Genomic DNA, 24,439 nt, shown 5'->3' on the forward strand with positions numbered 1-24,439 from the left:
TAAAACTATCGATAATTATACGACATGGTAAATAATTTTATAATTATAATTATATAATTCAATAAATATCGTATAATTACTTATATCTATTACGTAGACATTATATCGGTAAATCAGTTTTTAGATTTTATATTTTTGAAAAAAGCTATTTCATTATAGAAATTAAAAAAGTTATTTTAAGGTATTTAAAATAATATAATTGACATATATTTATAATAGATATGCTATTATATATATAAAAAAAATATATCTTATAAAAGATATTTGAACTAACACGATATATAAATTTTAAGCAGTTTTCTTTCTTTTTCTATTGAAAATACCACCATTAAATATCCTTTTGTTTTATACGCACCAACTGCATATATTCATAATGACGAGAAAATTATCTGCTTAAAATTCGATTGTATATACAATCATCATACCATTCCAGAAACGTATAGCATTATATTCAAATTATTTCTTTCTTATTTGTAGTAAACATTTTAAATTGATTCAGTGCATAAGTATTATTGAAAATACTTAAATGTTGCGCCTTTTGGAAGAAAGAGAGAGAAACTATGATTTTAGAAAAGGATCATTGAAGATAGCATAATTCTCCTCCCTTTTTCCTCTTGCTAATATTTTATATAGTAGTTAGTTTTATAATTCGATCATGTACGCTTAGACTTGTAAATTTAACGAGAGCTCACGGCTACCAGCAAATTCAGTGTGCTTCCTAATCATGAAAGATTTTTTCTAAGGAAGCAAAAGGATCATAGCCAGATCTGACATACGCGTGCTTCATGATAAGAAACGATAGGTGTTCGACGGTCACTCGAAGAAATCACAATTTAATTGTAGTTAGTGGTATCGTTGAAGAATTAGGGGTTACGAAATTAAATCACCTTATAATTTGTAACTTGGTTTCTGTACGGTGGTTCAAGTAGGAACTAAAAATCAGAAATATCGGAATTTGTCTATGTACCTTGCTATTTCGTACTTTTGCTATGTACACTTTCAATTTGACAAAGCCTACGTTTTTATAGTTTTTTTATTTTATTTTATAAAGCAAAAAATAGATTATAAATATTTTGCGTTAACCGCGCAACAAAAAGTGAAACGAAAATCGGAGCGGCAGTGTTTAAATGAGAGCTCAAATGCGGCATCTTCTTAGTTCTTGTGCTAAAAGACATAATTTACTACTATTGAAATATCGAATAGCAACAGCAGGAGAAAGCGCAATATACGTTTATTTTGTGCCAAGAATTATTTATTGATTTACTTAGTGAATTAGATTGTTGCACATCTTCAATGTACTTCGAGTCCTTGACAAGTGTCTCTAGACAGATGTATCAAGAAATAGTTGGTCTAGATGATCATGGATGTTGACTACACAGTAATTAGTTTGAAACGGTCTAGCAGTGCACCCATGATCAATAAGATCACTGCAACAATGTCTGTAACATCACCTTCCGCTTCTGCGCCAAGGTATTTTGTATTAAGCTAATCAATGTAATCTAAGTGCTAAATTTAACTATAATCAGTTAATCGAATTATACAATCGCAAAATAATAATTTAATTGCTTGCAGGGATGTCCCATCAAATTTTAACATATTTTCAAATTCACCTCGTACACGACGCTTCAGCACTAGTGTAAGAATGAATCTTGTATATGTGCAATGTCCATGTTTATTATGTATTACTTTAAAATTACAAGAAAACGATTATTTAAAATTAAATATAAATGTAGTTATCATAGAGTAATTAGCTTTATTAATAAGAAAATCATTTGCTGACTATAGTTTTGTGATACTTTATGCCACTGACTCTGTTTTTAATGATAAAATAATTGTTGTTTTAGAGTCCTGGAACTGTTCCTAGGCTAACACCACGTGTAAGTCAATTGAGACAAGAAGAATGCATTGATGTTGCTGGTCGTGAAGCAGCACATGAAAAAGAAATACACAGTGCCATGCAGATCTCTCAATCATGGGAAGACCTCACCATAGAAGCAGAAGGATTGTCCTTTAAAGACTCAGAATCAGCTTCATTGCAATTTAAGATAGAATCACAACCAATTGCTAAACGAATTCTTGATCCCTTGAGTATCAATTTATCTGTAAGTGGTTCAACTACATATTCTTCACCATCACCAACAAGAACTGGTTTTGGTCAAAGACATTGCTATTCGCCTGGTGTTCATGCAGCTACATGGAAAAATAATCTATCACCTAGCCCTACTAGAAAAGCTTTTGCTACAAGGTTATTTTTTTTCATGTGTATTATACTTCTATATAATAAGGTATAGTTTATTAGTATGGTCTTATCAATTAACAATTTTGTGTCTGAAGACGGAGCCTAAGTCCTATTGCAATACGACCGAGTTGTTTGGCATCAGTTAAGAGAAAATTTGAATTAGATGATTCTGGAATGGATCAATTACAACCTCCTGCAAAACGTATTTCTGGTTTACTAACTTCTGCTGCATCTAGGTAATTTTATTACTTAAAATAAAAAAAATATTAGATTAATACTACAAAGTCATTAGTATATGCAATGTTTTATCTTTCAACATAGGTTGGATGTGGCAATATCTAGTCTACATCCTGGAACTATTAGTTCAGTTGGAACTCCAGAGTCTTGTTCCAGTCTTGACTCTCTTGGTTGTTCTTTTCGACCTGTGCATAGTCCATCACCTGGTCCAGGTGCTCCTTCAATTGTTAATGACGACCCATCTTCGTCTTCATCGTTTTCGTCTTCGTCTTCATCTTCTTCGTCTTCCTCATCTTCTTCCATTACCTCTTCTTCTACCACTACTTCAGCGGAAAGATTGAGTGTACAGGTCAAAACTTTTAAAGAAATACAACACAAACAGACTACACGAGAAAATAATGGATAAAGGGAAGCATCCAAAAACACTTTAAAAGAGAAACATGTAACATTGCGACGACAAACTTATTCTTGTAAGTAGTAAAAGATGATCATTAGAGCGATGAATTTTATGTATTAAATTTATCTATAGATCATTTTTTTACATTTAATGCCTATCTACATTCTGGTCATATCTATTTATTAATTTTCGTATTGTGCAAACTGTTTAAATGTGTATTAGTTGCATCACAAATGATGCTTTCATTCTTGTTAAGATGCTTATTAACATTGTCAAATAAGGTTGAAGCAATGAGATGCATATATACATACATGTAATATGAACGCAGTTCTAAGACCAAAGCGAATTATTTAGGAAAATGCGTGCTTCCTACCTTTAAGACTGAATTCTGCGTTTTCTAAATACATCGAATCTAAAAGTTCTCCTTTGCTTAGGAAGGGTACATATACATATGTGACGTTGGCTATTTTAATTTCATATGATAATTAAGCATACATAATTTCAGTTGTGACCTTTTTTGTCAGTGAACAATCCCGCCAATGTGCGTATCCTTTGTGCGATCCTTCTTTTCAAAATAAGTAGACAAATAAGCATAAGTATGGTGTACATCGATTTATTAATTCGCGCATTAATAGTATTATTGATTCTATGAATCTCCAATCCTGTATAGTGTGTAAATAAACTATCTGTAGTATGTACTTTTATTCAATGTATACAATATTTCTGAAAATTAATAATGTACAAGACAAAACAGTACTTTTTGGACAAATAAATGCGAAAGATAAAATACTTCTCTGCTTTTCTCAAAATAATATAGAATTTATTAATTTATTTTAAAAATATACGAATAACAAATAAATATAATGAGTGTTTCCTTAAAATTATTTATAATTATTCGTGAAAAATAGTTAAACAGAAAAATTTAAATATTACATCGAGGTTACTGCACATAAAAATAAAAGCAATATTTTTTATTTATATTTATGATACTTCCTGAGAAGTGTTAAAACAAAAAATAAATATTAGCATATATCGCATTTATATGGTCATAAATTTTTATTTCATATGTATGTATATTGTCACTGACACTGTTGATCGCTTATTTAAAAATTCTGTAACACTGATCTAAAACATTAAAAAAAAGATCTCGGTTCCTAGTATATACTATTAGTTTTCACGTTATGAAGCTATTTTACAATATTGCGTGTCTTATTTAAAAACGATAAATTAATAGCTTAATTCAATTTTGCCAATTGGTTATTTTTGTAAATAAATAGTAAATGCAATTAAAAAATTGTAAGAATCCTCTATGATGTGTTACGAAATGTTATAAATGTTTATACTCAACCTAAAATTAATTAAACAAATCACTTTGCAGTTACAGTATACACTATTTTAAAGAATTACAGTTCAAGAAAAATGTATTTTAAAATTGTAATTGGCTGGTTACTGCTCTTATCACTGCCTTTTGTACATCAGAGGAAAATTATTTTGATTTGTACTTAATTTTTGCTCCTTTATTTACAGTTTTCATTCCCCTGAAATAGTATTTAAATCTTAAAAGTTCAAAATCCCATTATTATTTAAAATATAGCCTTCTAATCATCTATCCAATGATTCGTTTTCATTTACATGTTTAGTAAATGGGTAACATTGTAGATAGTATATTCAAATCTACTAAATTTTCGTATATACATTTTTTAGTTTATTTACTGTTAATGTTTTTAGTTCTAAAACGGACAACAGTTGTTGCAGATGATCAAATATATATTATTATTAAATAAATAAATCGAATATATATTATACATATAATTTGAATTAATAAGTGATACTATGTTAAATAATATAAATTTTGAAATATTACAACATATTTAGACATAATTATTTATACGTCATTTTTAACACTGTCATAACAAGATTATAGAAAGAACATTTTTTCAATTTTTCGTCCTATATCTCTTTTACATATTTGTTTTCCGTATGGTGTAACAAATTTTTGTTAAATATATACTGTTGTTACTCAGAACTTTAAAAAAATAGATTTAAGAAGTAACAAATAAAATATCTGTAAAAAAGAAATTGATATATTTTTGATAAAAAATTTCTTATTCATATGAGATGAATAGAAGTTATGAAAATAGTAGCACTAGTCCTTAAAGACATGATTTAAAGAATAATTTGTATATAAAATTCTTGTAATAAAAATAATATTTTTCCACATTTTCAATTACTCAGAAAATGGTAGTAAATATTCTGACAATTTATAAGTAAATAATTGAGAACATTACACGTAAGTAATAAGACAAATGATCTTATTTACAAAGAAGTAAAGTAAGAAAATTTAATACATGTAATTACAGTTCTAACTTAATTATATTGAATCTATTTAATCTTATAACAAGATTTTTTTTGTTATTGGCTATTTGCTTCAAGATCCATATCTGACCATACAGCTTCAGTCTCACTTTCATCAGGTGCTTCATCATTGTCAGTATCCGGTAAACCATCACCAACATCATAGGTTGTGTCTGTTTGTTCTTCACCCACAGTCATGTAATAAGCTGTATCCAGTTTATTTGAAGAGTTGTCTAGTCTGTGCATACCTTCCAAAGCTCTTCTATTGTTTGGATCTAGACTAATTTAGAACATTATGTTAGTTTATATTTACTATACTATAAATTTTCAAACGGAAACATGTGTTAGACATTATACTATACATGATTTCTGATAAATTTAAATACATTTTATTAATATTTATATCTATTAATAACAAATGAATAAATTGAAAAAACCTACTTTAAAGCAATTGCATAATGATCCAGAGCTTTCTCTTCATTGTGAACTCTTGCCCATAAATCTCCAAGCATCTGATGTAATTTACATGCTGTTTGTATTTCTACCTGTCTTTCAAGTAATGCAATTGCAGCTTCCAAATTCATTTCTTGTTCATATATTTCAGCTAATAGATACACAGCAGGTAGATAAACTTCATCTTGAAGTAATGCCTTTTCCAAAAGATTCTTTGCCTTTCCAACAGAAACTGGATCTTTCATGAGTACAGATGCATAAAGCTATAAAATATTACTTTTTATTTATAATTAATATTCTTAAAACGTATATGCCTAGTTTAATATGCATTAAATTAAGTAAGGCATTGCTTATAATTTCAAATTGTATATACTATTAAAAAATAAACTATCACAATTAATTGATATAACTACCGTGAGAACTCTTGTAGTGTGTCCAAGTTGTTTACAAGATCCACTGGCGATATTGATAGCTTCCCGCAATCTATGCATTCCTACAAGACAATCTACCAAACCCTTATGTGGTTCATAACGATAAGGTTTCAATTGTACTGCGTGCCTAAAGAAGAATAATGCATCTTGGTATTTCTTCTGTTCTATTAAAATGTTTCCTCGAAGAATTGTTGCTTCTATATCATTTGGATTTAAATTTAAGGCTTGTGCTGTAAATGTATTTGCTCTACCAAGCTTTCTGGTAGCATAAAGAGAATATGCCATGGCAACATATACTTCTCCACTGCACTCATTACTTGCTGTTATTATTGGAATCAGTCTTTCAAGTTCCTTAACACTATGTGTTTTATATAATACTGCAGCATAAACATCAACCCTAAACGCAAACAGAAATTCAAAAAGTACGTGTTTTATACATTATAAGCCTATTAAATTAATTTAATTAATTATAAAATGTTACAAAATATAACTGTATAAGTTATAATTATGACAGTATATACCCATAAAAATCTTATTACCCTTTCATAATATCTGGTTCTATAATTCTTGCTCTTCGTAAGCATAATAAAGCATTTTTATCATCTCCAGCATAATAATAGCATTCTCCCATTGTTGTCAATAAATTGAAGTTATCCCTTAATAGACTAACATTATCTAGAGACCTCAATGTTGATACTGCATGAGTATATTCTCTATTATGTATATGTGCATGAGCTTTGATCCATGTATTCAACCAGTCTAAATTTGACAAACTGGACGCACAACCTACAATTAGTGAATTTACTTCAATTCCCTTTACTCCAAGCGAAAGAAGACCTTCTGCAGCTTCTAAGGCTAATGGACATTCTCTTAAAACTTCTTTATATGTAGTAATTGCAGAACGTTCCATTCCTTGCTCGTGAAACATTTTTGCAAGTGCCATGTTTACCTTAAAGATAAAACATATATACACATAATTAAACATTAAAATTAAAATTTATTTAAATTACCTTTGGAGTTCTCTGTTTACCAGGAATGCTTTGCAGCACTTGAAGTGCTTCTTGAGGATTTTTTAATTTTATTAAACATAAATGGATTTGAAATTTTATATCAACATCAGTTGGTAGATCTTTTTGTCCTTCTAGAGGCTTTGTGGCACCTTTAGATTTCAATAAACACTTACGAAATTGCAAAGATTTTTTATAGAGTGCTTCAGCTCTTTTATATTTTCCTAAGTAAAAATGAGCATCCGCATAATAAACGTAAATGTGGAATCTTCCATGTATTGGCAACAAATCTGAATTGTGCTCACTTAATGATAACACTAAATTTGCCTATAATATAGAGATAATTATATTAATTTATTAAGATACTTTATAAAGCACATACAAATTATAAAACACACTAATTATTTGCATTTTTTACGAATAAGTGCAATTTTATTCAAAAATTTATTTTTTAATTTCAAGAAAAAGATATCTTTAATCATTTATTACATTTACATACAAGCGAAATAACATTTGAATATAAGGACTGCTCGTAGAGGAGCTTTATTTGATCGTACAAAGTCGACATTTTCTCTAAAATATTCTTTAAATTACAAAGTAGCCGAAGATCTATCACCAAAGACACTTCTTAACCTACAAGAAATGGAATTGTGAAAGATAATACAATCAATACTATATTAAGTGTAATATCATATTAAACTCAATATAGATAAGTTATAAAATATGTAAAAAGTGTTTTTAAGTAAAGTCTTTATTCACAAATCCCCAATTTGGCAATTGACATTTAAATACAAAATGTACAAATACCGCCATTTCAAAATTGAGCGGAAACAACAACCTCTGATATAAAGATTTTGAATTATTTGCCATGCAATTACCGATTTAGAACATAGGACATAATGACATAAAAAATTATAATGTTAAATAGCATCTTTGCTATTTTTTTACTGTAAAGTTAAAAATAAAATAAATAAAATATAGTTCTTAAAAAAAAATTTGGATATTAATTGATATTAACAAAAATATCATATATTTCTATGGTGGTTCTAAATAAGAAAATATTTGGAAAAGGAATAATATATTTCCCATTTTTATTGCAAAATATATATATTTTCAATTTTTCTCCTACAAATATACATATGATTGAACAATTAATAATTCTTTCCGTAATTAATATATGAATATATCTAAATCATTGAAATAAAAACAATCTGCTATATAATATATCATATTAATATTAATATTTTTATTAACAATAATAATTAATAACTCTACATAATTAATTAATACTATTTCAAAGTTTATTATACATTTAGTTTGAAATGAATTGAACCAAGCGAACTGTCTTCTAGGAACAGAAATGAAAGTTGATGTAAGTGCGCGATGATGGGGATAAAATGGTTTGTCTCGTCACCTCGCGCGCTTGGACAAAAAAGTGGGAAAGGAGCTTCAAATCATAGCGGCTGATGATATCTTCGAAAGTCTTTCATACGATAAGTTTTACAAAATCAAAGTTAAAATATCTATCAAACTAGTAGTATTCCAACATAAGTAAACTAATAATTTTTTATAGAAAATCTCGAGCTGCATCGATTAATGTAAATATATAAAAATATATTATTTCATTTAAAAAATAAAATTTATCTTCACATGACCTTTACACGACTACCTACTGAAAAGCTAATAACATCAGAATATGCTCCCCTTGATGCCATTCAACTTTGTCTTAAATATTTTTGGATATAATTAACAGTATCGAAAATATCCCAGCTTAGACTCCTAGGTGACCATTCTGTATATGCTGAATAGTTAAAGATGAACAAATATCCATTCCTATTCTATTATATTAAAAAAAATATTGCATTTTATTAAAGATGTTTTTTTATTCAAAAGTATTCAAACATGTTAAATTCATGAAAACTTTAAATAAAACAGACATAATAAGTACATACATATATGGGCTTGTAATACATATTATTACAGCATTTCTATCACTGCTGTTACTGACAATTGCCTTAATCCATCTGTCAGATAGATTTCATGTAGTAAAAATATTTAATGGGTAAATAATAATCTTAATGAAATACGAATTTATTTATGAATTCAGTTCTTTCATATATATATGTTCTACTTTTTACTATTGATATATAACTTTATATATGTTCATACATATATTATTTTTTAAATAAAAGATCTTTATACATGAATAATTTAAAATAGTTTATAACTTTTAGAAAATACTAATTATTTTGTTTTTATAACAATGGTAAAATAACAAAACAAAACGGTACAAGTTTTGGCAAGTAATACATAAGATCAGCAAAATTTGATTTTATATTGAAATGTCTTGTGCATATACAAGCTTATAATTTTCTGAATTGAAATGTATTTATTATATGCTTCACAATGCTTTTAATTCTGTTATATATTACGCTTAAGAACTAAAATCACGTTTATCCTTAAGGTAAAATGAAAATTTGTAAAGCTATTAACCAGAGGCGTTTAACATAAAATTTTGTGTATAATCATATTCGATTGTAGGAATTACAGATTGCACAAATTTGAGAAATATTATAAGATACATATGTACTCCAAGTTCACGACCACCTTCCATTACAGTTTCAATAATCTTCTTCATTACTTCAGCATGTCTGCATAATTTTATTTCAGTAAGAATCTTATGCTAATAGAAATAATAATTTGAATAATCGTTAATTTATTTACTTAAAATAAAATTACCTGCAAGGGTGAACTGAAGCCATTAGCGGTCCAGGGATATGAGGATGTACCTCCATTGTAACAGTCTTTTTGGCATGATCCTGACTAACGTCCTCATACATTTCTTCTACTGTTAAAGGCTTACGATTCTTTTATAAAAATGATTATATTAGGAACTAAAATCTTTTTATATTCTACATATAATATTTTTACAATATAAATAAAATACATAAATATACTCTTGGTAAATGGACTACAAACCTCATCATATCCTGAAAGCCATAATCGAGGAGTTTGATAATATTTATCATATGTAATATATAAGTCATATGTACGTGTATGAATAATTTCTCCTTCAGAAAATGATTCCCATTTCTCATTAGCTGGTTTCTTTGTAATTTTTGCTGCATACTATTTAATTTAAATTTTATTAAATTGTGATAGTTTCAAGTCTTAAAAATTAAACATTGTTGAAATGTAATAGAACAATTTAACTAATATAAATATTCATTAATTATAACATAATAACTATCTAAAATTAAAATACCTTATCCTGTTCATCTAACATTCCACTGACTTCAAAAGCTTCCATATCTGCAGCATCTCCATCATCATCATCATCATCATCATCATCCTCATTATTATCTCCATTATTTTCCTCTGTACCAATTGACTGGGAAAGTTGTGTTTCATCTAATGTCATTTCGGTTACTCTTTCTTCAATTCCACCAAGGCTCGAATCATAATGATGTGTGTCAACCCAACCACCTTCTGGATCATCTTCTTCTATAATACACTCTTGTTCTTTGCTGTATTCAATCTAGAATATGATCTAATATTAGAAAGTTATAATACATCAATTTGTAAGTATTAATTAAAATCTTTTTCTTATATTCAGTAAATAATATAATATCTTAAGAGATACTTGAAGGTTACAATGTTAACATATCTGCATGTGGTTAGATTTTAGCTAGTGAAAATTAATAATCATCAAATTCTTATTATTTTTAATAAATACTATATACATATCTAAATATTATATACATACTATACAAATTTAAAATAGCTAATATATAAGTGTGAAATTATTGAAAGATATATTATTAATGAAAGATATATTAATTATGTTATATTTCTTCAAAGACAATAATACCTGTTTACATCTGCGAGTACAAGGAACATTACGTGTCAATAAAAATTGTTTGGTTTTAGGAAGATAAGATTTTACTCTATCTTCATCGCCAGTAGCCCACTGCCATGTTGGACAATGATGTACCAAATGATCACCTGCTGCCACAAACTCCTCCGGTGTTAATACTCCAGTTTCTCGAAATTTACTTTCCTTTAATAGTATAAGTTATTTAATACAAACGAAAATTATTATAATTATATAATATATATTTTATAATAACAGAGATAACAAAAGGTTACAAGAAACATAATTGGAAAAAATAAAGAATTGTATAATAAAAAATAAATATTATAAATGTAATAAAAATTTGGTAAATTAATTGAAATTATTATTAAGAGGATAGGAACCGGATACAAGTATTTAATGTAATAATAAATAAATAAAATCAGGACACAATAATATATATTTAAAGCTATATATAAAGTTGACTTGAGAGCACTATAAAAACAAAGGTCTATACACAACAAAGATATTTTAAAAAATTCAGTTTATTTTAATCTGATACTTCTTTTATTACATTGAAAATTTATATAATATAAAGTATAATTTTATAATTATTGTATTGACAATATCATAAATAAACATAATTGTTTTCTTTCTCTACATTTTTATGTTGAAAATAACAATCTTATAGATATTCATGTCACAATTTTATAATTATAATAAAAGAATAAATTAAATATATTTTAGGAGTTTATTTAAAAATCTACCACTTTTAAGTTTTATTATGAAAAACATATAATAAACTCATTACATTATATCATAAACATATAGCAACATAACGTAAACAAACGATTAAATAGTATATTATAATGACATATTCATTACACAAAACTTTTATGTAATATATTTTTTACTTATTACTTTTTTAAGATATCTGTTTTGAAGATATCATATTTATATACAGGCATACCTTTAACACAGGGGTTAAGTATTCGGCAACACCAAGCGCAGTACCTTTTACAGAATTAATAACACTCTGCATCGCTATTTCGTGGAACAAGAAATTTAGATTTCAAAAAGAATAATTGTTTAAAGCAAACATTCGTATGATATCAACAGTTTCCAACGTATTATCGATTAGGGCAAACATAAGAGTCATATATGCGGTACCAAAAATCTCCACTTTCCATTAAGTTCCCCTACTTACTATCTTATGCTATTTCCCCACTTTTTGATACACCTAAATGAGCATGCGTGTAGAAACGACTGACAGCAAGTTGTAAATGTATTGATAAATAATTGTATAGTATACAAAAATTTAATAAAAGTATCTTGAATATTTGTATGGATTCAATAATGCACATAAGTGCGATATCATAAAAATATCTTTTATGTTGTGTATTCCTCAGACCTGTATAGTAATTTCTTGATAAATCAAGTTAAATTGTTGAATGATTTACCACAAATTTTAAATAATTTTATTATCTTACATTAAAAAGAAATATATATGTAAATTTTTAATATACACTATTAATTGTATGTGTGTGAGTTTGGAAGTTATTTTTGAAAAATATATCTTTCAAAAATAGAATATTGATTTGTTTAAAAAATTTGTAGCAAAATTCAAGAGTAATATAAGGATAATGTATTTTCATAAAATTAGTTTTATTAAATGATTATTATATTTCTTCAAGTATATTTTTGTAGGCTCGTTAGGTATGCAATTTCTTGTTTTATGAAGAACAGAATAAATGATAGTCAGACGATGCTTTATTGTATGTAACAATTAGGACTCATTATTCCACCTAGGATTTATTACATTCTGTTGAATCTTTTATTGTTTCAATGTTGTTTTATTCAAAAGTAGTATCTGCTTTTTTGTCCAATTACGTTCTTTTTTCTTTAACTACTACATTTAGCGCGCAATTCATCAGATTGTACATTTTATCATTTGATGAAAATTTATAAAATAGTTCTCCAATTTTATTGGAGAATTCCAATCTTATTAAGATATGATATGCAATAGAAAGCGTCGATTGTCAAAAACGCCATGAATTTTTCGAACGATTCAATATGAAAAATATGACATATTTATTTTTCGCTAATCTTTACTATGTATCCGTAGAAACCATTCATCTGAATGTAAATCAATTTAAATAACACAATAACATAATTTCAAGAGACGAATACGGCTAATGACTCACACATTTCATATCGTTTAACTTTGAACTAATTTAATAACTAAATTAGTGATCTACAAATAAATGAAAAAAACGAAAAAGCTTAAGTAATTGACTGACATTTTTTGAAAGTGTTACTATTTTTATATCATAATATTTTATTTTGTTTTATTGTGAGATGTTGTTAATAACTATTTATATTTAATTTTTATGTAATTTCACACAGATGGTTGATCGCTCTGAAACTTCAAATGCAAATTTAGAAGATATTACGAAAGCATTAGAAGATATGGACAGTTTAGATATAAAATTATTTAATGACACGTTTAAAAACTCAAATTCCAACAGTGTTCTCAAAGATTTTAATATACAATCTGATGGAGAAATTAAAAAAAAAGTTATATTTAAAGGTGCTTTTTATATTTATAGTAGGAATAAAACATAAGCCAGTGATTTATACTTTTATCTTATTTTACTTATTTACTTATTACAATTTTATCATTAAAAAATTTAGAATTCTTTTCTGGACTATACAAATCTTTTGAAATTTTTATTTAAGGGAAGAATCAAATTTTTCAATTTTATATACATAAATGTAATTTATTTTTATCTAAATCCAAGTACAGTGGAGTAATTATATCTTAGTGACTATGATCTGAATGAATATTTCCTTTAAATGACTCATTTTGTAAATAATTATTTAAAAATTTTGTTGATATATAGATTCTAATGAGGATGATTTATTAACTGATTTGTTATCTGATGAAGAAATTTCTGTAAAAGAAGAAAAAAATCTGTTTACATCCAATATCAAAAGTAACTTGATGGAAGATCTTTTCAAAATCAAAAATCCAGTTACATCTGCAAATATTAGATCAAATAATGAACTGGGGTTTCATTTTGAGCAAGCAGAAGCTAATCGGTTGTCTTCACAGAAACTACCTGATTATTCAATTTCTGAAAATAATTTTGCTTCTCAAAATGAATCAATCAAAGACAGAAACACACAAAAGTTGAAAAATGTATCTCGAAATGAAGAGGACATTTTAACAAGCTTAATTGATAAATCTGATGTAATAGATAAAACAAGGAGACCATCTTTAAGAGAACATCTATTTGAAAATCAATCTAATTTATCAAATGTTATGGATTCTATCATACCTAAAGATAATAAGAAAATAGAATTAGAAACTGTGGCTCAGTCTACAAATATTATACATGAATCAAAATTGGATACTACTAATGTATCGACTAGATCTTTTACAAAAGAATCTCGTAGAGGTAGGAGAAATACAAAAATCGTGAATGATCCCCTTGGTTTGCTATCAGCTGATCTACTGCTGGATCAAAGTCCTGAATTGGTAATTATATTTAATTATTTATAGTATTTAAGAAAACATATGCATAATTAAATTTAAAATAAAAAATATAAATAAAAAATATTTAGAAAAAATAAATGTATAATGAAGTAAGGAGAACAGTACAGGAATGTATTTTATATGATATGAGTAAACATTTAAAGGAAAGACTCAGAATCATTAAATAGGAGTATTAACAGCAATATTGATGGTATTTACAATATTAAATATATTTTTTACTTTTAAGGTATCAAATGGAAATGTACCACCTAAGAATTCTATTATACAAAATACCAAAACAGAAAAAGATTTACCAGAATGGTTAGGTGGTTCAAAAAAATTAGAAGATAAAAAATCAGAAATAAGAATGGAAGCAATAGCTGAAATTGATAAAATAGATGCTTCCAAAAAAAATGTTGAAATTCACGATGCAAACAGTACAATAAATTTAAAAACCTCTGGCGCAAATGATTTAGGAGATGCATCTATTTTTCCAGAACATTTTACACTGTTGTATAGTACACAATTAAACCAACAAAATGCACTTGTAAATATGCAACAACAAGAACATGAATTAAGAACAGCAGCAATACTTTCTCAACAAAACGAACAATTAAATAAAATATCAAGTGCTCAACATTCCATGATGCATAATCAAGAGGAACAATTTAATGCTCTTCTAAAACTACAATTTGAAAAACAACTTCTATTGGAGAAACAAATAAAAATGCAGCAAGAACGTATTAATCAATATATTCATGTAAGACATATGAAATATAATATTGAATATTTACATGTGAAAGAATAAGCGCAATTTGAAGCTTTCAATTTTTTCTTTCTTAAGGTTTTGATGACACAGCCAGGATCAGTATCAAGTACTACATCAATTTATACAAGTTGCAAATCAGATTTATGTGAAGATGAAAAGAAGTTTGTAAATGAAATAAAAGATATGAAAGATATAATAAAAAGACTGGAGGGAGAAAAATCAAAATTAGAGAATAAATTATCTACCATAGATGAAAAATACAATAATGAAATATCATTTCAAGCAGAGTTTTATGAGTATGTTTGTTACATTATATATTACAGTAAACTGTTTTTAAAGTAAAGTAACATGATTTGATTTTTAGAAGACAAATTTCATTTTTAAAGGATTCAATAACAAAATCAGAAGAAAGAGTTAAACAGGAAATAGAATATTTAGAAACAAATTATATAACAAAATTTGAAAAGTTAAGAGATGAAAAATTACAACTAGAAAATCAATGCAAAGAAGAAATTCATAATCTAAAGGTTAAATGTTTTATTCCACTTATTATATCTGTAAATACAAGTACATTTATAATATTAATGTATAAATAATATGTGTGTTATTTTGTTATATTATAGGTATTAATACATTAATAATTATTATTTTAACTAATTTGAGTATTTTATAATTTTGAATAATAAAATTTTAAAATTCGTTTCTCTATAAATGTAGTATAATTAATAATTATTAGAAAATATTAGAAATTATTAATATAAATGAAGCCAAATTTTACAATCTAATATTTCTTAATTAGAACAAACATGCTCAACACATAGAAGAACTTTGTAAACTACATTCTGAGAATGTAACACTATTGCAAAGGGAATATTATAATATAATAGAAAGTATATCTAAAGCTAAGCAAATAGAAGCTCAAATGATAGAAACTATGACAACTCGGAAGACTGACATAGAGGATATATTACAAAAAGCTAATGTTATTATTGAGGGTATGGTAGAAAATAAAAATAGATTAGAAATTAAACATAATGAAATAATGGAATCTGAAGCAAACATTTTAAAATTACAGGAAGATGACATAAAAGGTATATTTAATAAATGATAAGTTTCAAATTTTTTAATATTTTAGTATACATTTCTCATTTAATATAAATATACTTGTAGTAATACAATAATGATACATGATGTTATAATTGTTTATTTAGCTTTATACTTTGTAGAAACGTGTTCGTCAAAAAAGAATCACTTGTAATCTTTTTATTAATATTTATAGCTCAAAAACATGAATTAAAATATCAAAATAGTGTCTTAGAAGAACATCGTAATAAATTTATAGAAACAACAGAGAAATTTGACACTCATCTTACACAACTTATAACTGAACTTCAAAAACAAAGTACACTATATACTCAAGCAACAGAAACACTTCAGAAAAAAACAACAAATCTTTTGCGAGAAAAAGAATTATTCGAAGAAAAAATGAAGTGGGAACGAGACTATATGCAGGTATAGATGAAATAAATTAAAAAATTAAGATCACTAATGTTATGCTGTTTAGAAGTGATATTCGAAAATATCAAGCAGTATACATGTAGTTATATTATGATTGTAGGCATTAAAGGAAGCCTGGGTAAAAGAACAAGAGAAACAATTAAAACTGCTTGCAGAAGAAAAAGAAGTAATAGCAATTGAAAAAACACACTTAGAAGTTTTAAACAAATTAAAAAGTAATAGTGGTGAAACTATTAAAGTAGAGGTACAAGCAATTATACAATATTAAATACACAAATTTTATATTAAAAGTGAGATAAAATATAAAATTTTACACATATTTTAATCACAACTATAGTTGGAAACTGCTATTAAAACTGCACAGGACGCAAATGCATCTGCTAGCCGAGAAAAATTAAAATGGCAAGAAAAAATTAATGAGCTTAATGTTTATAAGCAAATTCTACAAGATAAGGAAAATTTACTCATTTTACATGCCAAAGAACTTGAATATCTTACGCAGGTAATATTTTTAAAAACATTTAATTCTCCATTACTTTAAATTAATTTAAACATTTTATAGTCTGCTTTAACTAAAAAGGAAGAAGGAGTAAAAGCTTTAAAAAATGCAAAACATTTAGAAAATCAGAATAAAGAAAAATTTAATCAGCTACAAATACAAATTCAAGCATTGATGGAAAGAGAAAAAAAAGTTGCAACTGAAAGATATAATGTTACAAAGTAAGAATATTTATATATTTGTGTATTAAGAGTACTTCCTTTTTTTAAAATTATACATTTATCATTATTTTGTTATAATGATAAATATTATAAGTTCTCTTTGTTGCTGCTAAGTGTATTTATTTTACAGAGATAAAATTAAAGGAGTCTTATCTGCTTATGAAACCGAAAGACCAGAAAGGGATGTTTCACATAACTTTCAGAATGAGATAATACCTTCCTCTGGAATACAATCAAAATCTGAGATCACTACAGAATTAATGGTACATATACATATATACATGTATATATATAAATGTATACTACTAGTTTATTAAATTTTAGTTTATTGTATCTTATTAATTGCACTATCTAAAATATTTATTTGTTGCAGAGTATTGTAGATCCAAATTTAATTATGTTAAAATTAAACATTGATGATGACTTTAAATCTATTAATAAATACATGTAAAGCTTTGAATCAATATTTTATAAAGATTTTAAAATCATAATTTATACAAGATTTTAATATTTGCAGCCAATATCTTTAATACTTAAAAATAAAGTTATATACAAATATTTAAAAGTATTACCTTATTACTGTAAGGAGTAAGGATAAAATGTATTTTTCTCATTCAAAGTGTAAGACATTATTTGTTTAGATATCCATATCCCCATCTATAAATTGATAGTTACATAATAGTTTAATTATTCATAAATTTAAAAATCTTGTACAAGTATCATGATTTAGATAATAACTTAATTATGATTTAAATATTTATAACTACCAAAGCAATCAATATGTAATAACTTTTAATTAATTGAAAAGTAGAACTAAGATACCAAAAAATATTTTTTACATTTTTTATCATCTAATCACATAAAACTTACCATTATTAACTAAACAATACTCCTGCAATATATCTGTATTTTTTTGCAATGTTTTTACATCTGTAATTAGAGACTTTATATTACAAAGTTCACTTCCTACACTATTTGTACAAGATGTCTGCAAAAAAATATATATGAGATGTTATGGGTTTGAAATCTTCATTTTTTCCTCTATAATGAACATGCAATAAACCTACAATATCATGAAGAAGATTTGTAGAATTAATAGTACTTTCTTTGTTATTGGTATCTAGATTTGTATATATATTTGGTAATTTATTTATAAAATCAATCCCCTCAGATAAAAACATTATTGTTTGCCTAAAAAGATCAAATTTAGGAAATGATTTGTAATAATAAAAAGATAATAATACCGATGATAATTGTGAGAAACTGGTAATCCTGGAATATTCTCTGAATTATGAATAAGTTTATATGTGGAATGTTTGTGTATCGTTAAACACTGAAGATGTTTAATAATGTTATCTTTGCAATCGTTACGTTCATCTGTAATAGACATATTAAATTTTAATTCTAAAATTATTAAAAATAATTTTTTGTTTAAAATAGAAATAAAGACCTTTTATAGTCTGCAATGTATTCATCAAATTACTGTATTCTGTAATTTGCTTTCTCTCTTCATTTGCGAATTGTTCATCACGAACAACTTTCCTTTTATGCAAAAGATTAATAACTTTTTCAATATTTTCCATTTTAAACCACTTCAAGAAGTAAACAAAACAAACTACAAGATATAACTTTAAAAAATATATTCTTGTTTATTACCAACTTCTACAAATCGCGGTTTATATGACCATGATTACGTATTTCTACACTCACTAAGGGAATTATTTTTACATAGATTGGTACCTATGAAGTTTTTGAACATTCAAAATACAATTATATCATTCAATCATCGAATCAATCAAATTCAATAAAAATTCTTTCTTTCTGGGTGTCTCTATCCTAACTTTTATAATATAGATAACATCATGTAACAAAAATATTTTATTTGTAACATATTTTATTTAAGAGACTGGACACTATTATGTTTTGCTATATAGATATACAGAGTATCCCATTTAACTCTGCTACTCTTAATTATTTTCTTATTTGTCACGATACAAAGAATTCTTTTGAGAGAAAGTTATTATATTTCAAGCGGGAAATTAGAGTGAAAGTCATTTCAATGCCATATTTTCTGAGATTCTACTAATTGTAATGATTTTTTAAATGGAATGACCTATTTTTCCGTTTACCATTAAAAAGTTAAGGACAAAATATATCTAATCATGTTCTGTGCCATGAGTTTGGAATGATTTAAGCCAAAAGTTTTATAATTAAAAGATTGATGGAAACCTACGTAAGAAAGAATTGCAAAAACAAAATAAACACTTGAATTATGTTATTTATTATTTTAATATATGCTCAAGATTTTGCCTCTCACACTCAATACATTTATTTAGTCATAAAACTAATGCTTGTCCATCTTTATTGTATCCAAAGAAATATTTGCATAATCATTGGAAATACATTTTCATGTTTACAGCCGTTGTCAGAACATCTTTGTACACAGTATTTTTTATCATGCCCTACATCAGTGGGATGAAAGTATTTCGCTGCATACTCGGTATGAGAAAAATTGTACATGTACAAAATAAAAATATACAAAATTCAAATTTTAGCAGAATTTACGATATTCTTATTGCTAAAATATAAGTTGTATAATAAAATTAAATATCTCCTTCAGAAAATAAAACGTTTTTAAGGATCGTACGTAGTTCAATCTAAATTTTTAATTTATTGCAATCTAAAATAATGAAATTTGGAGCTTCCCAATAGAGTATTATTTATCATCTGAACTACGATTTTTTGCCACTTGCATTCTTCGAATAATATATGTATATGCATTAGATATGTTCCATATTTCATGTACGTATAGACAAACACAAAGCCGAGAACGCATGGTAGCGATATACATAAACATATGTATATAACATATGACTATATATATGACTGGTTTATATCGAATTCACTACTATCGATTCTATCGTTTGTTGCTGAAGAAAAATGGCAGATATCTCGTTCTCTAGTCGTGCATATTGTAAGATCATCTTACACGCTGCTAAATATCCACATTGCGCAATAAATGGATTGTTATTAGGCAAACAAAATAGTAAAAGTGACAGTAAATCTGTCGAATTACATATTGAGGATGTAATTCCACTGTTTCACATTTGTCTTCATGTCTCACCTATGGCGGAAATTGCTTTGACCATGGTAAATATTTAAATATCGCATAAAGTTCATTTTACTTAATTAATATACGGTAACAGTTAAATTAATTTTTATTTTAATGAATTATCTAGTTACAATATATTTAATAGATTCAACTTATGAAGTAGTTATGTAAAATATTAAAAATGTTGTTACATGAGTATTTATCGTTTCGAAAGTACTAACAATTTTTTACAAGTTTATAAATATATCTTTTATAAACTTGTAAATATATTTTATCACAACTATTTTAGTTTATATCGTAAGAAACATTTTAATCATTTAAAATCTTAATCATTACAAAATTGTTTAATATGATTCAAATTTCTTTATGATGTAAACATTAAACTAAAATGGAGAAAAAATATTTTCAGGTTGATCAATATGCTATTAGTAAAGGTTTAGTATTAGCAGGTTACTACTTAGCAAATGAAAACATAAATGATTTGAGGTAATTTAATCTTTTATTTAAATTTTTTAACAATAATTTAATTATGCAACTTTTAATACAGTACAGATAAACCTGCTCATAAAATAGCGGATAAAATAGCAGAAAATTGCGGCAATACTTTACTTGTAGTGGTAAGTTTTGTAAAAAATTGAATTAAAAATTGTCTTATTATCTTTTTTTCATATTATTAGGTGGACAATAAAGAAATTACACTTGCTATGAGCTCAAATCCCTTGAGAATTTCACAATTTGTAGATGGCAAATGGAAGCTTAAAGATGTAACAGAGTAATTAGTTTGATATATTTAATATTTGTTTCAAATAGTTTTTAATGTTTATTGTTTAGATTGATACACATTGTTTTGATTTTTACAGTATATTATATGATAAAGGAGTAACTCATACAGATGTATTATACTCCCTACTAAAAGCAGAAGAATATAGAAATCTTGTTGATTTTGATAATCATCTCGATGATATTTCTCTTGATTGGCAAAATCGTAAGCTTAATAAAACTATAGAAGAGTTTATGGAGAAATACAAATAAACACATTTAATTAAAATGCAATTTTATGAGAATATAATTTGTAAATATTCTCAAATACACTTAGGAACATTTAATGTAAATAAATTAATAAATAAGAATGTATTTTAATATATTGATGTAGAAATATTTATCTCTATCAATTTTATGATGTACAAAATAATACTAAGAGCAAATTATTTACATTTATATTTTATATGTATATCTTTATATATTCTATCACTCTCACATATTATTATAGCTATTAATTTATTATGAATAAAATTCAAAATCAGTACAATCACACAACATTTTTGAGTTAATTTCTGGTAAATGTGTTTAAAGTAAATATATATATAAAAGCAGTAAACACATCGGTTTTATCCATTGTTGTATTTTATAAAATACTTTTAATTCTCCTTATCATTTGATTTTACTTTTCAAGACGTATATTATTTTTCAATCTTTTGAATTTAAAGCAATTAATTTATTCTTTATATAATCAATTTTTTTTATTTTTAAGTGGTTACTGAAAATGATTATGTTATATTTATTACAATAGTAGAATTTAGTAATAAAATCTATCTGGACATACATACGTATATATATTTCCTAAATTATCGCCATAAATGAATAGGGAAATGATAAAAAAGTGAGCCGAAAAGTGCGCACTACGAATTATCGCCTCTACGTTCAGAGTTCGTACCGGCCATAAAGATATAAAGATATAATACACAAGTCATATGTCATACATATGTTACCGTGTAAGGAATACGATATGACAATAGAAAGACAACGCTGCATAGAGACCCTTTCCTTCAGTCCTTGTCTAATCAAGAATGCAGACTAATGCCGTTCGCCGGAAACCGATCGGTGTACACATACATATTTTCTGTGCGAATGTGCATGTGTTATTAGACAAGGACACAAGGAGCCTCTATATTCGTAAGAGAGCTTGAGGAAATTGCTGAAGCTGCAGGATATGATGAAAATAAATTTAGAAGTTAATACAAGTGACACGTCTGATTTGCATACAAAACAGGCTTATGAAGTAAATGTAATAACTTTCTTTATGGTGGGCGCAGCATATCATAATTCACAACTAGGTGACTTTTCAGATATCCGGTGCTTCCTACTTCTCTATTTGCTTTGATTTATGTTTCTCGTATGTTTTGTATAATATAATAATAGAAAATGAAAACGATTAGTAGCATGTAATTTATACTAAATATCAATAAATGTCCTAGTATTTATGGCTAACAGTGTATGTTTGCTTTAGCCGTGCTCCATGTCATGTACAAATTTCTTACTTTTTGAAATTTGTTACTTTTTCTAAGAGTTATTGAAATTATATAATACTTCAAATTATATTATATAATACATTAAATTATAATAGTTTTAAATGTATAACATTTCTTGTTTTATAAATTGTTTTTTGTTTTTTGAATTTGTTGATATATGTACATAATAGCATAGTACCTGTGCATAGATGTTATAGATTTCTACAGATTTTTAGAAGGCATGTACATCAAATTGGTTACTTCTTAAGAAGTATATGTACATCAGGAATCAAAGACTACATCTTTGCAGATGCATTTTTTTTATTGCTTATTTCAACGCACCTCCTCACATTTAAGCTGTTTGGATTTGAGAATTGACTTTAAATATTGTAGTAGTATATCGTGAATACTGGATAGACAATACTCAACATAAGTTCATTCTACTTAACCTTACATTCAATCGAGGTTAAGTTACACATGTATTATATTAGCTTTATTTTAGTATGACGTGTTTATTAAAACAATATAAATTCAACTGTCGGTGAGCTATTATTTAAGATATATATATACATATTGTGATTAAACTACTCAAATTTTTTGTAATATTTTCATGGTATATATCTATGAAAAACAAAATATTTTTATAAGATACTAGTCACGATATGTAAAATAATTAGAAATTTGTTTTATACAAACAAAAGTTATATTTATCATATGTTACTTATCTAGGGTTAGTTCAGTTTTGAACAAGAATAATCGATCTTATGGGAAAAATTACATGTTCGATAATTGTCCTGAAACTTGTTGGAATTCTGACGCGGTAAGGAAATCTTTTTTGTACTTTCCCCCTATATTGTTATGTATTAATATATTCCTTACCTATTATTTTGTTTTAAAGTAATACATTTTGATGATGAAGTGATAAAATAAATCTTTTACAGTTTTTTTAAGTTGTACTTAAAGAAACATATGTATTAAATAAATAATTCTTACATATATTATTACTACTAGTACATATTGTATGTTACAGGGAACTCTTCAGTGGATAATTATTGAATTTGAACAAGAATATGAAATAAGTTCATTTGAAATTGAATTTCAAGGTGGATTTGTTGGCAAAAATTGTCATTTAGAAGTTGGTAATAAAGAAACTAAATTTCATGAATCGTTTTATCCAGAAGACAAAAATACGATACAAATTTTCATTTTGACAAATCCAGTAAAAGCAAAAACTTTTAAATTTGTATTTAATGAAAGTACAGATTTCTTTGGTAGAATTATTATATATAAATTATCTTTACACTCATAAAATATTGTAGCAAACATTATTTTTCACAAAAAATAAATGTAATTAAATATTACATATATCTTTTTGACTAAATTTTTGATGTTGTAAATGAAGTGAAAATTGATTTAAAAAATAGATGTCTATAAATAAAGAAAAGATGAGAAAAACATTATAATTTAATTTCCGATCTCATTTATTTTTATATAAAATTGTTCTTATAATTTATTTTGAATA

At 26.0% G+C, this 24,439-nt stretch overlaps 7 protein-coding genes across 14 annotated transcripts; 4 read left to right on the forward strand and 3 right to left on the reverse strand.

Moving 5' to 3' along the window:
* Nucleotides 1–565: 565 nt before the first annotated feature.
* LOC138182466 (PPP2R1A-PPP2R2A-interacting phosphatase regulator 1) lies at nucleotides 566–3,662 on the forward strand. Its single transcript, XM_069118353.1, has 5 exons — nucleotides 566–1,470; nucleotides 1,573–1,636; nucleotides 1,845–2,245; nucleotides 2,335–2,475; nucleotides 2,561–3,662. Exons 1-5 carry the CDS (start codon nucleotides 1,355–1,357, stop codon nucleotides 2,880–2,882), a joined length of 1,044 nt encoding a protein of 347 aa, XP_068974454.1. The 5' UTR covers nucleotides 566–1,354; the 3' UTR covers nucleotides 2,883–3,662.
* Nucleotides 3,663–5,164: 1,502 nt separating this feature from the next.
* On the reverse strand, nucleotides 5,165–7,951 carry APC7 (anaphase-promoting complex subunit 7). 2 transcript variants are annotated; one of them, XM_069118352.1, is made up of 7 exons: nucleotides 7,927–7,945; nucleotides 7,619–7,752; nucleotides 7,123–7,446; nucleotides 6,652–7,061; nucleotides 6,095–6,509; nucleotides 5,670–5,944; nucleotides 5,165–5,508 (listed from the first exon to the last, which is right to left on the reverse strand). In XM_069118352.1, exons 2-7 carry the CDS (start codon nucleotides 7,685–7,687, stop codon nucleotides 5,286–5,288), a joined length of 1,716 nt encoding a protein of 571 aa, XP_068974453.1. In that variant the 5' UTR covers nucleotides 7,688–7,752; nucleotides 7,927–7,945; the 3' UTR covers nucleotides 5,165–5,285. The 2 variants fall into 2 exon arrangements, with proteins under 2 accessions (XP_068974453.1, XP_068974452.1); XM_069118351.1 differs by having other exon boundaries at nucleotides 7,619–7,951.
* Nucleotides 7,952–9,326: 1,375 nt separating this feature from the next.
* On the reverse strand, nucleotides 9,327–12,186 carry Atg3 (Autophagy-related protein 3). Its single transcript, XM_069118328.1, has 6 exons — nucleotides 11,943–12,186; nucleotides 10,991–11,179; nucleotides 10,385–10,657; nucleotides 10,099–10,248; nucleotides 9,859–9,986; nucleotides 9,327–9,770 (listed from the first exon to the last, which is right to left on the reverse strand). The coding sequence occupies exons 1-6, from the start codon at nucleotides 12,012–12,014 to the stop codon at nucleotides 9,608–9,610; spliced, it is 975 nt and encodes a 324-aa protein (XP_068974429.1). The 5' UTR covers nucleotides 12,015–12,186; the 3' UTR covers nucleotides 9,327–9,607.
* Nucleotides 12,187–12,228: 42 nt separating this feature from the next.
* Nucleotides 12,229–18,065, forward strand: twy (fas-binding factor 1 twitchy). 6 transcript variants are annotated; one of them, XM_069118325.1, is made up of 13 exons: nucleotides 12,229–12,257; nucleotides 13,379–13,562; nucleotides 13,876–14,513; nucleotides 14,758–15,270; nucleotides 15,355–15,575; nucleotides 15,644–15,806; nucleotides 16,079–16,370; nucleotides 16,559–16,791; nucleotides 16,898–17,041; nucleotides 17,135–17,299; nucleotides 17,360–17,517; nucleotides 17,648–17,780; nucleotides 17,891–18,065. In XM_069118325.1, exons 2-13 carry the CDS (start codon nucleotides 13,379–13,381, stop codon nucleotides 17,966–17,968), a joined length of 2,922 nt encoding a protein of 973 aa, XP_068974426.1. In that variant the 5' UTR covers nucleotides 12,229–12,257; the 3' UTR covers nucleotides 17,969–18,065. The 6 variants fall into 6 exon arrangements, with proteins under 6 accessions (XP_068974426.1, XP_068974428.1, XP_068974424.1 ...); XM_069118323.1 differs by lacking the exon at nucleotides 12,229–12,257 and adding an exon at nucleotides 12,265–12,516; XM_069118322.1 differs by lacking the exon at nucleotides 12,229–12,257 and adding an exon at nucleotides 12,724–12,747.
* On the reverse strand, nucleotides 13,806–19,179 carry LOC138182455 (uncharacterized). Of its 2 annotated transcripts, none has more exons than XM_069118330.1 (6): nucleotides 18,968–19,179; nucleotides 18,762–18,894; nucleotides 18,585–18,708; nucleotides 18,388–18,505; nucleotides 18,090–18,174; nucleotides 13,806–13,926 (listed from the first exon to the last, which is right to left on the reverse strand). In XM_069118330.1, exons 1-5 carry the CDS (start codon nucleotides 19,098–19,100, stop codon nucleotides 18,155–18,157), a joined length of 528 nt encoding a protein of 175 aa, XP_068974431.1. In that variant the 5' UTR covers nucleotides 19,101–19,179; the 3' UTR covers nucleotides 13,806–13,926; nucleotides 18,090–18,154. The 2 variants fall into 2 exon arrangements, with proteins under 2 accessions (XP_068974431.1, XP_068974430.1); XM_069118329.1 differs by lacking the exon at nucleotides 13,806–13,926 and adding an exon at nucleotides 17,612–17,739.
* A 1,241-nt stretch (nucleotides 19,180–20,420) lies between these two features.
* EMC8-9 (ER membrane protein complex subunit 8/9) lies at nucleotides 20,421–21,771 on the forward strand. Its single transcript, XM_069119409.1, has 5 exons — nucleotides 20,421–20,667; nucleotides 21,039–21,115; nucleotides 21,177–21,246; nucleotides 21,307–21,401; nucleotides 21,490–21,771. The coding sequence occupies exons 1-5, from the start codon at nucleotides 20,458–20,460 to the stop codon at nucleotides 21,659–21,661; spliced, it is 624 nt and encodes a 207-aa protein (XP_068975510.1). The 5' UTR covers nucleotides 20,421–20,457; the 3' UTR covers nucleotides 21,662–21,771.
* A 1,198-nt stretch (nucleotides 21,772–22,969) lies between these two features.
* On the forward strand, nucleotides 22,970–24,367 carry LOC138182943 (nuclear receptor 2C2-associated protein). Its single transcript, XM_069119416.1, has 3 exons — nucleotides 22,970–23,458; nucleotides 23,647–23,737; nucleotides 23,948–24,367. The coding sequence occupies exons 1-3, from the start codon at nucleotides 23,421–23,423 to the stop codon at nucleotides 24,224–24,226; spliced, it is 408 nt and encodes a 135-aa protein (XP_068975517.1). The 5' UTR covers nucleotides 22,970–23,420; the 3' UTR covers nucleotides 24,227–24,367.
* Nucleotides 24,368–24,439: the final 72 nt, after the last annotated feature.

The sequence above is a fragment of the Bombus flavifrons genome, chromosome 8, assembly GCF_040668555.2.
Source record: "Bombus flavifrons isolate JBK064 chromosome 8, iyBomFlav1_principal, whole genome shotgun sequence".
Taxonomy (NCBI): Eukaryota; Metazoa; Arthropoda; class Insecta; order Hymenoptera; family Apidae; genus Bombus; species Bombus flavifrons.